Source organism: Mus musculus, chromosome 3 (assembly GCF_000001635.26).
Source record: "Mus musculus strain C57BL/6J chromosome 3, GRCm38.p6 C57BL/6J".
NCBI classification, from domain to species: Eukaryota; Metazoa; Chordata; class Mammalia; order Rodentia; family Muridae; genus Mus; species Mus musculus.
This window is the reverse complement of record NC_000069.6, coordinates 19546000-19561828: the sequence shown is the minus strand read 5'-3', so window position 1 is coordinate 19561828 and position 15829 is coordinate 19546000. Positions and strand designations below refer to the sequence as shown.

Here is a 15829-nt window from a genome sequence, read left to right as displayed (position 1 = left end):
TAATTTTAAAAAAAGGTGGACACCTGAAGTTCCGACAGTCTGGGTGTGTCCTGCCCCAGCTTGCTCTAGGAGTCCCGGGGCTGCATCTGCTTATCTACCTTTGTATACGGAACAAGCTCCCAACAACTATTTCTGGGCTTCTAACTTCACTGTTTCTGGAAGGAAAGTACATTCTTTTCTCAGGTCGACTGCCTCTCCTGAACTGTGACTAGCAAGGTACAAGAACATTAGGATGGAGGAGAAATGGGCACACCTCCTCTCAGCTCAATAGCCAGGACTCCTGCTTCCAATAGCAGGCCCCACCACTGCATGTCTGGTGAGACTTCTCAGCAGGCCAGAACCGCTGCTCCCTTCTGGGTCGAGCTGCAGTGACAGTTAGCTGCACGTTATCTCCTTGCAGGTCCTAGGAATGTCTGTCACACTCAAAAACTTTCAGTCTCTCTTCTTCAAATCCTTTCAGTGCAAAAACATATGACACTGTCTTCTTATATATCTCTTGGCCCAGCTGTCACTTAAAATGTTCCTCCCAGAAACTCACTTTTTAAACTGAACAGGGCCTTTTCTTACAGGCTGGGGTCTTGTTGGTTTAATTTGAATCATAGGCATGTACCTAAATCATTCTCAACCTCTACCAAGTTCCTTAAAAGATTTCCTGTCCTGCCCACGAGAAGATGACTATGGCCCCTGCTCCTATTTCTAGGCTTAGCAGCATTGTCAGACAAGATTTTACACCCCTGTGAACAACAAGCTATAAAAATATACAGTTCCCCCTTGGCTGTCTCCTTTGTGGTTTGCCTGTCTCTGTTCAACTTTAGTAAATTCCTTTTCATGTCCCCAAGAAAAAATTTCCAAACCTCTTATTCCCCCCTTGATTGCTCTTTCCAATTCCCTCAACAGACACCCCCACTTCTGACTTGGAAAGAACAATCTTCTGCCTGTACACTTCTGAGTAATAAGACCACTGTCTCCGTCCTCTTCCCACTTGTGTTCCTTCTATCTATTCGCCTGCAGACCCTAAAGCATCACCAGCCCCCACTCCCAACTCGAACGTTTTCTGTAGTGATTTGCTACTCCCATCTCCTCAGGGATCCCCTAGCTTGTGTTTTAAGCTCTAGGCATGGCGTACTGCCAAACTGTGGCCCAAGAATTGCCCTTTTATCTTCTTGAGGTATGGTCTCAGTAAGTTATTCAAGTTAGTCTTGAACTCACTATTTATCCCAGGCTGGCCTTGAACTCATGGTCTTCCTACCTCAGCTTTCCAGATAGCTGTAATTATAGACCCATGCCGTCAGGCCCAGCTTCCTCATCTTTCCCCTTGTTTATAAATGTTCTTTTCTTCCTTTGCATTTTAACTTCATTCTTCTCTCATGCAAAAAGGTTACTCTTCAATGCCCATTCCCTTCTCTTTCTTTCAGAGGAGAGCTCTAAAGCAGTCCCCCACTACCACAAACTATGCAGTTGAGTTTCCCACATTTGGGGAAATCGCAGGGGTCAGCACATCTGGAGTGCAATGGATAAGCCTCGCCCTGGGAAAACCACCTTCGTGATCATGGTATCTTCCCTGCCAGGTAAGTATGTCCATTTCCTTTTCAACTCACTATAACCTGACTTCTATTTTCAGCTCTCTCACAAACTTCCTCTTCCTTCTATGATGCTCTGGATGAAATCCCACAGGCTTATTTTTATCTGTCTTGTACTTGACCCTTTTTTGTAGTATTTGATGACTGCTCCTTTCTTCTCTAGACATCCTGAGTGTCTTTTCAGTTCTTTTCTGGGTTTGGCTTGAGAGCCTAGAACAGGAAAGTTGGGCACAAGACATATGAGGAGCTCTTGCAGCCAAGTTTAGCAAAAGCAGTGTTTTGTGCCAAGTGGCCAGCACACTGTGAGTGAAATAGAGAATGGGACAAACCATCAAATAACCCAGAGTCCAGGAACTACGATTTGAGAGTGGAAATATCCAAAACAGTTTGTATTCATTGCCCTTAAACCAGATTAGGGCTGTCTCTCATAAGGGACCAAGAACAGACTGGCAATTTTGTGTCACTATAGTTCTCTGTGCCTATCATTTGCCCATGGCCATGATAGTTTTCAACATCTATGGCTATATACATATATACATATATATACAAAGTATTTTGAACATAGCCACACTATCTCCCTTGAACTCCCCCAGGAGCCTCCACTTCAACCCTTCTCTTTCCCAATGTCATGTCCTCTGTTGTCTTCTTCTTGTTGTTGTTATTGTTGTTGTCCTCGTTGCTATTATTTTATATTGAGTCTACTTAGTGCTGGCATATGAGCCTGGTGTGAAAGCATCCAGTGGGGCAAGGACAACATCCTAGTAACCATACAGAAAAGTAACTTCCTATCTCAGCAGCCATCAACTGGCAATAGCTCCTGGGCTTGGGATGGAGCTTAAGAAAGCTTTCTCCCATTTACACTAAAGTGTTGACTGGCTTAACTTTCTTCAAATCTTGTGCAAGTAACCATGGCTTTCATGAGTTTATATGAGCAGCAGGCATAGCATATCTAGAAGACAGTATTTCACAGTTGTCTGATGTCACAGCTCTCCCATGGCACAGCTCTCCCATGGCACAGATCTCCCATGGCACAGATCTCCCATGGCACAGATCTCCCATGGCACAGCTCTCCCATGTCACAGCTCTCCCATGTCACAGCTCTCCCATAGCACAGCTTTCCCATGGCACAGCTCTCCTATGGCACAGCTCTCCTCCCTATTCTCTAGCTGAATTTTCCCTGTGTACACACCTGTTCTTATAATTTACTTTAAAAACTGGACATTTCAAACTGGATATTTGCAGCAACTCAACAACCCATACTCTCTCCTTCCCCATGATTTTCGTTGTTACTGTTATTGTTTAAAGTCACTTTTCTGACCTAATTTATAAAGTTTGTATGCATAGATGTACTAATCAGGTAAAAGGTCAGATATGGAATTCTATATATACTAAGAACTAGAAACTTCGCAGTCCTTGCAGATGGTCTTGTGTGTGTTAGACACACCTTTGACACTCACCTAGACAGTTTATATCTTTGTCTATCCTGCTTGCTCAGAGCATGACACAAATCAGTCACAAGTGAGAGCTGAAGGTCTTCATGGATCTTTATTAACTGTGAGCACAACTTTAGGCTTAGGAGTAACTTCTGGTTAATGAAGACTATGACATGATAGAACTTTCCAGAGTCTTATTCCCTAGACCACCTCATTCTCAACATTTCCTTCCATGATTCTTAGTGAATCCACCTTTTGTTCCAGCTGCCTCCATTGCCCAGAGATGCAATGACATCAGTCGCCTACAAATACTTCCACAGCCCCCATGTTTCATCCCCTTAATTGTTTAACCAGATTTGTTGGATTCTAATAAGTCCTTCAGTCACTAGACAAATCAATCAAGAATACTTCTTTGTCAACAATATTTTTTTTCCTGATCATTGTGGTATCCAACTTGATAGTGGTAATTGGAATGGTGTGCAGTTCTTTTAAGGTCACTGCTGACCCAAGGAGCAAAGGCTGGGGTGGTAGCTCTGTTCACAAAGTATGTCCCTTACAATCACAAGAATCTAGGTTTACCTCCAGAGCCAGCCCAAAAAAGGAAAAACCCTGGGTCTCACTGGTGCCTACTACTAATCCTCTTCCTAGTTATCTTCCTCCTACTAATCCTGGCCTCCAGTCAGAGTAATCCTAGCCCCAAGGCAGAAACAGGAGATACCCCGAGCTCACTCACTAGTTCACTTGCTAACTTGTAGGTCAGCGAGACTAACTCATAAAATAAGGGACACTCAGGCATCTCCATCCTCACATGCAAATAAATGCCTCTTCGTTTTGACAAGAACTCCATTAATTTCCAGATTCCATAAAATGTGATCATGATAATTCTTGACATATTTCAGCTCCTTTCATGAGGAACTGGGCTATTTTTCATAAGCATTTCCATTCTTCATAGTTTTAATATCTATACAAATAATAAAATACAGAAAATTCTATAGAAAATATGTCACTGAATGTAGAATTTTATTGTTTCCTCTTTTGTTTCAAGAATAACAGTAAAAACAGACAGCCCAGGAGTGGTAGTGTATACCAGCAGAGAGGTATACCTCTGGGAGGCAGAGGTCTGGTGATTGTAAGATCAAGCATAGGTAGTCTATCAAGAAAGATCCTGTCTTAACAACAACAACAGAAACAGAAACAAACTGACGGACCTACACAGAACAAACTTACAGATCTCCCATCATCTTCAGTGGGTCAAATACTTTTGTTCCCTCCACTGCTGGGGCTCACCTGATTCTTTCCATCAAGCATTAAATCACTTGGCTGGATGCCTGCTGCATGAGTTCTCTTGAAGACAAGAATTATTTTTTCTCACTGACTTATTCGTATACACTTACATGTTTGCATTTATCCATAGATCATGCAAAATGCCCCCTTCTAGATCTACTGCTGTAATGATTGGATGCACAGCCCATCCCCATGAATACCAAAAGCTACTTAAAATCCTGCAGAAACAGATCCTGGTAGCTGAGGTGTGCAGCCATCACTGTGGGTGTATCTTCTGGCTTTTTTTTTTTTTTTTGACTACCTTTAATATAAACTAGCCTTTCCTGTACTGAAATTAAGATTGTACTCATCTTTATAGGGAAACTGTCTCTAACCTCTAGGGTAGATTTCTATCTTTGTTATATACTCTCTTTCCTTCAAAGCTCTTGACTTAAAAGTAAAAGTCTACTTTTTCCCAGTATTCAATTATGACTATCAGTTACATTCCTGTAACTTTTTCTCTAGCATCTAGCGAAGTGTGTAGAATAGAGACGAATAATGGGAAGTATTTGCTTTTAATTAGTATGATATTTGTTCTTCTCTACTAATGAGGCCTCCCTTTTGTTTGCCATTGAGTGTGTAGATATGGAGTTCCTTCTATTTAAAGAGCTTACTGTGCAAAAACAAATTTAACAAGACATATATTCCATAATGAGCAAAATTGGGCATAAAAATCAGTGAGACCATGATAAGCTGAAGTGATATGTAGGGTTCAGACTGATGAAAAATTAAATATTCTCCCCAGTAAAACGTAAATAAGCATGTGATAAGGAATAAACACTGAGTGAGTGGAAATGACATTGATTGTAATGATCTCAGTGCTGAGGACAGGTTGGTGCTCCATAAAGAGTCAAGAGAATGAAATAGATGAAGACATTCAGGAGAAAGGAGGTCACACAGCCACCTGGAAATCATCTCCAACATGGCCTTACATACTTCTCAGTGGAAGGTTTTAGAACTCAGGAAACAAATTGGTGCCTGATAGAGATTAATTTCAATTAATCTTGTGAGCTTGAATCATCACTCTGCCTTGTAAATATTTACAATTTTTCCATTAGCTATGCATTCCCCTGACAGTAACTCTTTATTCATAAGCAGCCTCCCTTTTTACCTATAATTGCTAATAAAGATGGGCAAAAACACCACAGATTGGGGTTGCTACAGAAATTATACTCTTCCTGCTCCTTGTGAAACTAGCAATTTCCTCATTTTGGTTCACTCAGGAGACTCATTATTTCAAATTCTGGGTAATTTTTCCAGAAAGTTCCATGTAGCAGTGAATGAAATAGAAGCAGTGTTTAGAAGCAATGTTTTAATTACCTGCTGCTTTGTCAACAAGAAGTTAAACTGATCCACAAAGCTCAGGGACTTAAGTGATGATATATATATAGGGTATATAAAACCAACTTCCTCTAATTTGGTGGTCCTTGGTGAGCTAATAAAGAGCTAGATCTTTGTGTAATTTCAAATCAGTGGCGCAATATTTTGTTAGGCTTTTGTTCGGACATGACATAGACACATATTATTTTTAATTTCTTAATCTTATTTCTGTATATTTTTTAAAGTATAAGTATTGGTGTAGATAAAAACTAATGTTTATGGCTGCAGAAGTGGCTCAGCAGTTAAGAGCACTTAGCACTCTTGCAGAAGACCTGGCTGAGTTGGCTTCCCAGCAGCCACGTGGTTCATAACCACCTATAAATTGAGTTCCAAGAGATCCAATGCCCTCGTCTGAACTCCACAACCTCTGCACATGGAGCACTCACATACATTCAGGTACACACATGTACACAAACTAGTTAAATATTTTAAATTAACATTTACGTAACCTATAAGATTTTGTTGCTTTTTTTGTTTGAGGCAGGGTCTAGAAATTGCTCTGTAATTTGGGCTGACCTTGAATTTGCAGCATTCTTTCTACCTCCTATTGCCAAACAGTAGGATTACAAGTGTGAGCCACACCACACCAGCACGTGAGACTTTGCACACTTAAAACTTACAGTCTCTAAATTGGCTCTGTGTCCTTTCCCTCATCCTTTGTGTCTCACTCAAAGGTCTGAAGTCACAGAAAATATACTGTGTACCAAACAGAAGACAAGGCCTTTCCTTGTCCATCTGCCCCTATCTGCATTTGCTGGGCCAGTTGACTACTTCTCATTCAGCAAGATGATTAAATATATCATTTGAGAAATGGTTCTGAAGAGCTTAAAATAAAAACACAATCAAGGAGAGAGCAGCCAGAACCACACAATCAAAACATACTTGCTGATCACTTCACTTTTTCTTTCTGCAAATGTTAGCATGGGGGTGGCCCTGGGAGCACAGTGGGAGAGGCAGAATCTTCCCTTAAGAACTTGGATGGAGTGGGAGATGCAGAAAGGGAAAAAAAGTTGATCAGGTGCCTGATAGGACAGGACAGCCAGGCATGGAATATTTATAAAGTGCTCTGCTTCACAGAAAAGGGACCTGCTGAGCACCTCGGAGCCAGATAGGGAGGATCTAGTCTGTTCCTTTTCTCTCTCTCCTTCCATTTTCTTTCTCTAATCCCTTCAACTGAGTTCTAACTCCTTTTGCTTGGTTATTCCTTGAAATAAATTTGAGAAATTTATTATTTTTAGCTTAGTTTGAAAAAAAGCTATGAAATATGCAAAGTATGTGATTTTCACAATACTATGAGCATCAGCATGCTAAAATAGAACAGTTGTAATGCTCACTTATTCATTAATCCATTCATTTAGTAACTATGCTTATATGCTAATCAGTATCAATAAAAAGAGACTCTAATCACACTTGCAATGTGTTTAGAGCAGCAGTAGATGGCAAATTTCAGGTTGCCTTCGTGTAGAACTGTGTAGTTTAGATGACATCTTTGAGTCATTGCACATATTCTTGTCACTCACTACAAGAAATTTAACACATCAGGGCACATTTGGAAAGTCAATGCAACAGCCTTGAAAAAGGAATCTAACCCACCACCCACTGTGATTTCCTTCAAATGAGAACATGGTGAACAATTGGGAAGATGCTTACGTAAGCAAAGCATGTAACTGAAATCTGGAAAAGAATCAGCCTAAATGAAAGAACCGGGCATGATGACCTTGACCTAGGAACAGAGATAACTGGAATTCTGCTAATAGTCCCATAGAATAATGAGAGCTGACCCCTGAGGGAGCTCAGCAGAACGCAAGAGGAGGAGGACATCAAACTCCATGCCTCCTGATGTCTCAACTCACCACCAGGAATTGAAGGCTCAAGCCTCAACAGTACATGAGACTTCTGGGCCAGAGTAGTCAGAGGACTTGAGGACTAGTGTGGCTAGTAGGGAGCAGCTGCACCTGCCTGTCATGCATGGGCGATACAGTACAGATGCAGGGTAGCTGTATCCAACTGAGCAGTAGGGGAGCTGAAGTCGCAGACCAGAGCCAGGGATGGATATACCAGTGGCCATAGACAAACCCACTGGGCCACTGGTATCACTGTCAGGGTGAAAATGTGGCTTAGAGGAACCACTGAATGGGAATGATCTGGTTCCTTTGGTTCTATAGACTTTCCCAGCAGAGACTCTGGAAATACCTCAGTTGGTAGAAACTTTAACTCAATGTGATGATCTGTATTTGCTTGACCCAGAGAGTAGCACTACTAGAAGGTGTGGCCCCGTTGGAGTAGGTGTGCCACTGTGAATGTAGGCTTTAAGACCCTCATCCTAACTGCCTGGAAGCCAGTATTCTGCTAGCAGCCTTCAAATGAAGATGTAGAACTCTCAGCTCCTCCTGCACCATGCCTGCCTGGATGCTGCCATCTTCCCACCTTGATGATAATGGACTGAACCTATATGCCAGCCCCAATTACGTTAAATATTCTTTTTTTAAGAGTTGGGTCATGGCCTTGAGTCATGGTGTCTGTTCACAGCAGAAAAACCCTAAGACACTCAAGTTCTTGAATTAGTTGGAAGGGTCAGTTGAAAATCTTCAAGTCCCTCATTTCAAGCCCCTCATTTCAAGTCCCTATTAACTCCTCAGTTGTCTACCCACCCCACATTTCACCACCTCTCTCCCTCTTCCTTCACCAGCTTCATTCAGGAGCTTCCTAAGAACTATGTTGACTCAGAGAAACTAAGATAGGAAGGCAAAACATGCTAATGTAAAGTGAGAACAAATGACAGGAATATAGATCAGCCTTTGGCTTTCTGGAACACAAGCATTTTAATAGAGCCTTCTTCCAACAATACATTAAGTAGTCGGTAAGATTTCTAAGTTCGGAATAACAAGAAAAGACATTGCTCAACTGCAAATACTGGTAAGGATGAAATGACTTGGCCAATCAGCAATAAGAACTGATTAAATAACCTTGGATGCTAATGTCTTTGGAATGAGCACTGCAGTGCTGGAGGCAGTTTCTTCCTTACTGAGAGTGCCAGGAGAGATGCTATGAGTTTCATTCTATGATAGGTCACTTTAGATACGACCTAAAATTCACCTTGTACAAGAGGGATAAATGGTCTGAACAGTAGAACCAAGTGGCAGGCTAATTTTAGAATGAGAAGTATGATGGGGCTGTTCGCTCAGTTCCCATTGTGCCTTTTCACAAAGGGTTTCATGTTCTTTAAGAAAATGGTCTCATTCTTCCTACAAAATCCCAACAAGTCATGAGCTTAAGTAGCTTATAGACTGACACACTAAAAGCCTTCCTATTGTCACCTTCCCCCCACCCCCGTCCTTTGAGGTAGTAGGGAACTCTACTAGAACAGTTACTTAATGAAGCATAGTTCAATTTCAGAAATTCAAAGGAAAAGACATTTCACAGACCCTGTGATGGATTTATCCACAGACATCAGAGAGATTTATGTGGTCTTTGAAGCAGTAACTTATGGTAATTCTCTAAGGCATAAAAGACTAAGGGTGCCAAAAATCTCCTTCCCAATTTTGTACACCCCTCTCTTAAAGAATATTTCTCATTTTCATATTGCTACATGTCCTTGTTTATTGGCACTGGCTATCTGTAATTTCAGATCCCTAATTAGAAACAAATAGAAACTGAGTAAGCAAATGGTTTATTTGGATATTGTGAATCTTTGTTTCAGCGATTTGGGATCAGAACACACATAACTAGGAAGAGAATGGAAACCAAAACTATTTTATTTCCTCTACTCTTCCCTAACTTTCTGTGGCAATGAGGTTTCCCTCTATGAGAAGCTCAAATACTGTTTAAAAGGCAGCCTTGAAGCGTAACCTCCTAATTAGTTACCTTTTTTGCTGTTGTGAGCAAATAAATACCCGACAAATAGTAGCTTAAGAGAGCAAGAGTTCATTTTGGCTTAAAACTTGGTAGGAGTATAAGGTGGTTGGGTACACTGCATCTGCACCCAGCAATCAGTGAGTAGACAGGAAGTAGGACAGGGCTACATAACTTCAAGGGCCACCTCTAATGACACTTTCTCCACCTGAGCTCCACTTCCTAAAAGTTCTATGACCTTCCAAAACAATGCCACTATCTGTGAGCCAACTTTTCCAAACAAAAAAGCTTTGGGGTACGTTTAAAACCATGATTGCCAACAGAAAGTTGATGAACTCATGGTACATCTGTGCCCTGGCAGTAAAGTCAACGTGTAAGATCCTTTTGGGCTGGTCATTTCTGGGATATACTGTTAAATTGTAACAAATGAAATGGGATGGATAGTATATTCGAACTGTTTAAGAAAAGGGCTACTGACAATCCATCTTTTTTGTTGTTGTTGTTGTTTTGTCTTGTTTTGTTTTGTTTTTTGTTTTTTGTTTTTGTTTTTTGTTTTTCCAGAAAGGGTTTCTCTGTGTAGCCCTGGCTGTCCTGGAACTCACTCTGTAGACCAGGCTGGCCTCGAACTCAGAAATCTGCCTGCCTCTGCCTCCCAAGTGCTGGGATTAAAGGCATGCAACACCACTTCCCGGCCCTGACAATCCATTTTATGTTAGGGAATAAGTGTTTTTCTTATTTTCTTTCCTTTGTTTTGTTTTGTTTCTGTTTGCTATTTCTCCCCCCACCACCACCCCCAGTTTTCTTTTTTGTCTTCCTGTGGGTTATCTGAGCATTTTTTTAGGATTATATATTGTTCTATTTATAGTATTATTACTTAGTTTTCTTAGTCATTTGAGGTGGGTGCCTTCAAATAGTCTATGAATATATTGGTATCCGTGTTTTCTGGTTTTAGCAAAGTGTATAAGTCTCACTGCCATCCAGGACAATCAAGAATCACGTGGTGATATAACTTTGGGTCCAGTAGTTCACACTTTAGGAAGCCCATGGAGAAGGTAGTCTTATTTTATCCAGATTTCAGCTGGCTCTATTGTTCTTTCTTCATTGCATGACACTCAATTTGTAATTTCCTGTATTTTGAAAAACTTCTTGGAGTACTTATTTTTTAATTTTGTGTATGTGCTTGCATATGTGGCATAGATTGTGTGTGTGTGTGTGTGTGTGTGTGTGTGTGTCTGTATGTGTGTGTTCACATTTGTGTGGGCACACACAAGTTTATGCCATTCTCTAAGAATAGATCTACTACTGCCAAATTCTTCTAGATGCCTTTTGTCTGTGTATTTCTTAACTTCCTTAACTTGCCCTGATAGCTGAGATACAATTTTATGAGATGCCATATTTGAAATTCTCCCTCAGCACTTGAAAAATGTCATGTCTGCTTCCCTGCAGATTCTGTTGCTTTGGACCTGAGACTCAAGTGGCTGTTGCCCAGTAGATAGGATGGTGTTCTTTTTTTCTTCTTCCAAGTCTTTTTCTTGGTTTTAGATTTTAAAAGTTTGATGTTGTGTTGGGAGTAGATTTCTTTTGCTAGCCTATTTGTATTCACTTGGGTTCACTAGCTGTGGTTTGTGATTTTTGCTAAATTTGGGAAGATTTCAGTCATTAATTCTCCAAATATTCTCAGTCTGTTTTTTCTCTTCTATCCACCCGAGACTTCAGTGCTGCATAGTAATCTGTTGGTAAGCCATGGATTTCTAAAATCTGATTGTTTTTTAATTTATTGTCTCTCTGTTGTGCATACTGGGTAAATTTTACTGGTTCATCCTGAACTCCAGGGATTCTTTTTTGAGTCCTTCCCACTGTTACTGAGGTCAACCTGTTAGCATGATTTCTGCTACTTCTCTGTTGTAATTCACTTGATTCTTTTGCTATGAGCTTTCTTTCCTGTGATTTTTGCAGCTTCATTTGTTCCACAACAATTTGAAGATTGTGTCGAGCCCTTTCCCACATGCCTATGGTTTTACTTTCAATAGTCAGCAGGCAATTCCAGTATCTGTCTCCTGTCAGTATGGGAGTCAGCCGATTGTCACTTTCTTAGTTCTTTTTATGATAGGTGATTTAAAAAATATCTGGATATCTTGACTGGAGATATTTGGGTTCTATTTATTTTTTTTTATTATAACAAATAGTCACCTGCTTTGGTTTAATATGTGGGTCTCAGTTTACTTTTGCAGGTGATTCCGATAAGCGTCTGATTTTTCAGAGCCTCTATGGTGCTATTTTGATGGTGCTACTTTGTTTTACTAGTTTGTCTCCTATGAGCCTTTCTCTTATAATATTTAAATGTTTGTTTTTATTTTATGTGTATGGTTGTTCTGCATGAATGTATGTCTATGTATGCCTACTGTGGGCACTGAGGCAAGAAGAGGGCATTGAGTCCACTGGAATTAGAGTTATAACCAGTTGTAAGCTCCCATGTGGTGCTGGGCATTGGACCTGGGTCTTCTGGAAGAGCAGACAGTGCTCTTAACTGCCGAGTCATCTCTCTATCCTCACATGAGCCTTTCAGCATTCTTTTTCGTACGGGGAAAACTGAGAGGGACTTCATTTTGGCTGAGTGCTTTCCCGTGGGGGGAAGGGAATCTCCAACCTCCTCTGACAAAAGTTCACTTCCACAACTGGGTGCCTACTGTTGAATCCATCTTGTCAGATGGGATCTCTGCCAGACGGAGGCTGAGTGGAAAGGCAAAGTCCTAGACTATAGACCTGAAAGTGTTTCCCCTGTCCTTATTGTTAAGGAACTTCCAAATGACAATCTTTCTATTATGCAGGACTTTATAGGGTTATTGGGTGATGTGTAGGTCAAATTGGGGAAAGATTAAGGTCAGCTGGGTTAGTTCTGCTGGAAGACTGGGTGACAACTAAGAAAACTCCCTTTCTCAGTTATGCTATGGTGTGTAAGAAGTGGAAGAGTCCTAAGATGTTTTATGGCTATTACTCCTTTGGTCCTGAGATCATTAGCCTGTTCACCCCATTCTAGCTACCAGATTTCTTTTTAAATGCCTCTTGTGTCATTCTCAAGAATTTCAGCCAAACATATCAGAAGGTACAGTGAGAGATATGTCTACTCCATCTTGCCCAGTCTGGAAGTTCTATCTGCTCATGAGCTTTCTTTAGAAACGTATGCAAGAAATTAATAACATTGTTTCCTCTGAGAAGATGACCTGGAACATGCATGTATTCAAATGAATATATTATTTAATATCTATCAGAAATTTTGGATAAAGGTAAGAGAAGAAACTTTCTAACTCTATCTTGCTTTCAAGAGGAACAAACAAAAGGCCCTAAGAAAGGTCACTAACAGTAACTTTATCCCATCTACTGACCTGTGGTCAGACAGCATATGGACCAACAGTCAGTAATTTTATTACATCTCACTGGCTTTAAGCTCACTATGTGGTCACTGTTTCAATGCAGACCTCTGAATATAGGAATAATATTCTCAGTGGATTTTCAGCCTGCTCCTGCATTTTGAATAACTTGCAGAATACAAATGTCTAATTTAGGTAGAAGTAGATGCTCTGGGTAGCATGCTAGTGCCCTAATCAGCTGAAAAAATAATATTTGTATGACATTAAAACAAAATTAATGGCAAGACACTGATTACATGAAAAGATTTTCTGTTGTGATTATTAAACTTGCAAGCAGCACGGCATAATTAATGCCGTAATTAGGATATGACCTGAAATCTCAGCTTCCAAAATTAATAAAGGCAATTAAAAGTCACATTTGTAAATTGAGCTTTAAGAATGGCAAGGAAGTTTGATATAGCTTTTTTACTTCTCATTTTGGAGCACATTTTTATTGTTACTAAGCCTAAAATGCAATTGTTCTGATTTCCATCCCCAAGAACCTCACAACAGTGGTCTGAAGCTTTAAGAAAAGTTCAGAAATGTTCCAATTAGGTTGTGGGTTGAGCCACTCCTAGGCACACTTGTGAACCTCTGGTGCCGAATAAATAGTAAATTCTTCTCTGTCCCCAGCACTGCAGGTGAAACGTGTTACAAGATCCACATTGGCTTTAAGGAGCCTCCACCACTTTCAAAAAAAGTATGGCAGCCTGAAGGACTGCCACTTGGATAAGCTTCTTGGGGGTCACATCAGCTCCCATAGTTTATCACATGGTGAAGCTCAAGGACAAAGGAGGTCTCATTATTGGTAAAATTGGAGACATTAATAAATATTGGTGGGCTGCTAATTTCACAAAACCATGTCTGAAGTCTTGCCTCATCCCTTATACCAAAGTAAACCCTGAAAAGATCAAAGATTTAATGTCAAAGCAAATCATAGATGCACGGAAAGGAGAAGGAAGCTGATATGTTTACAATAATGTAATCGAGAGAGGCTTTTTAGCCATGACAAGTAGGACAAAGACATTACAGAAATTACTAACAATTCTATTTCAAAAATTTAAATTCCATACATTAAAAAAGAACTATAAGCTTAAAAAAAAACAGTTCAAGACATGTTTCAATTCATTTTGTCTTATAAAAGTGCAGCTTTGCTCTTCTATTAGGAAACAATTAGAAACACATACTGCAATTTATGTACAGGATATTAAGCATAAAAGGAAACCAAAATAACTCCCATGTTAACTAATAAATGCTTTTAAAATGACTAGATACATTGAGAATAACCATAGGCTACAAACAGGAAAACAGTATATTTAATAACATGAAGATGTTTTCATTCCAGTACTTAGGAGAAAGAAAGATGTGTGGAAACTAAAGACAAGGACAGTTTAATCCTTTGCTGCCTAATCTACACAGCAAAGGGTGAAGGAAACAAACTCTCCGTAAAAATTAGATAAATTAAAGATGCACATTTTCTTCATTTTTGATAGTTTAAAATTAGAGAGGTATTTTATATGTGATATGTATTTCTGATCCTTAGGATTTTAAATAAAATGATATTTCAGTTTTCCCCTATAGTTACTATTAGAAGCAAGTCAGCTATGAAAAGAGAAAAACTAAAGGCCAGTGTGGTTGACAGTACAGCATTTGTGACAAACCTTTATACCAGATCTAGTGTCCCATGAGTTAAAGTTCAGCTACTGATTTGCTTAAGTTTCCTCCCTCCTACTTCCTAAACACTCTCTCTCCCTGGTCTAGACTAGTAACTTCCCTTTCCTCAGGCAGGGCATCATACAGCAATTCTTTCAAAAAATCACTGCTATGTCTATCTACTCTGAACTGTTGATACTACATAATAGGAAACATGGGTCCAGAAATCAGATCACCTGGTCTTGGTAAGAAGCTTATGTCTTTAATTTGGTACCACTAGCCAGTCACCAGAAATCACCAACAGTAGCACGGGAACTGTCCCCACTGAACATCCATGGTACCTGTAGGTTTTCTTAATTTCTTCACATGATGCTCCCTTATGCAGACCAAGAATTTCATATAGACTTTCTCCTGATGTTGACAAAGTCCGCTGTCTTTGGTTGGGTGCGTTACATGCCATTTCTCAATCTGCAAAACCAAAGATGGAAAAATAGCCATGAAGATTCTATACTCTGGATCCTACCCTCTGGAAGGGAAGAAAGTTCATTTTTTAACACCTGTTTAAAAAGACCAGCATTTGTGCCTTGGTGTGTTCGGTACAATATGAGGAGAGGAAATGCCAAGAGCTAAAAGTGCTTTCCAGTCAAAAATTACAGGAAGCCACACAAATAGAACATGACTTTTCACAACTATTTCAGAAGTATTGTGAATCATCTCTCATAGGTTAGAACTATAGGTGTTTTGTTTTGTTTGTATAAGATGTGTGTGTCTTCTATTTTTGTATATTTCCAACTGTGTCAGCTATGGAAAGAATCATCCTTCTCTACTGACTGGTGGAATAGATAAGCAAGCAATGGCGCTTGCCAGGGTCCCACATGATGAAAGGAGAGAACCCATTCCAACAAGTTGTCCTTGTTTCACATGTGTTTTCTTGTACACACATACATACACATACAAGCACACACAAAATAAATAAATGTTAGAAAGAAAATACTAGATTCTTAAACAATGAAATAAGACACTTCAAGAAGGCATTGGGTGATAAGACAGTTGAGAGGTGCTGACACACAAAAGGGTGACTCAGCCAAAGGCACCACACACACAGCTCCAGGACAGTAGTTCTGTAATGTGGAGTTGCAGAGGCATAAACTTTATCATTAGAGCCTAGTGGCTCTAATGAAAAGAGGCTCACAGCCCCTCT

The 15829-nt window shown here is 40.0% G+C and overlaps 1 protein-coding gene and 1 non-coding gene across 6 annotated transcripts in view; both read right to left on the bottom strand.

Moving 5' to 3' along the window:
- The window catches only part of Dnajc5b (DnaJ heat shock protein family (Hsp40) member C5 beta), a 102272-nt gene that overhangs the window by 49034 nt on the left and 37409 nt on the right, over window positions 1–15829 (bottom strand). For all 5 annotated transcript variants that reach the window (XM_006535515.1, XM_006535516.1, NM_025489.3 and 2 more), the window contains one exon: window positions 14970–15096. In XM_006535515.1, the coding sequence (XP_006535578.1) occupies window positions 14970–15088 (119 nt within the window). In that variant the 5' untranslated portion in view covers window positions 15089–15096. The remainder of the gene's footprint in view (window positions 1–14969; window positions 15097–15829) is intronic.
- Window positions 1413–1576, bottom strand: Gm23330. The gene has a single exon (XR_003954807.1). It is a non-coding gene; the product is annotated as a U1 spliceosomal RNA (small nuclear RNA).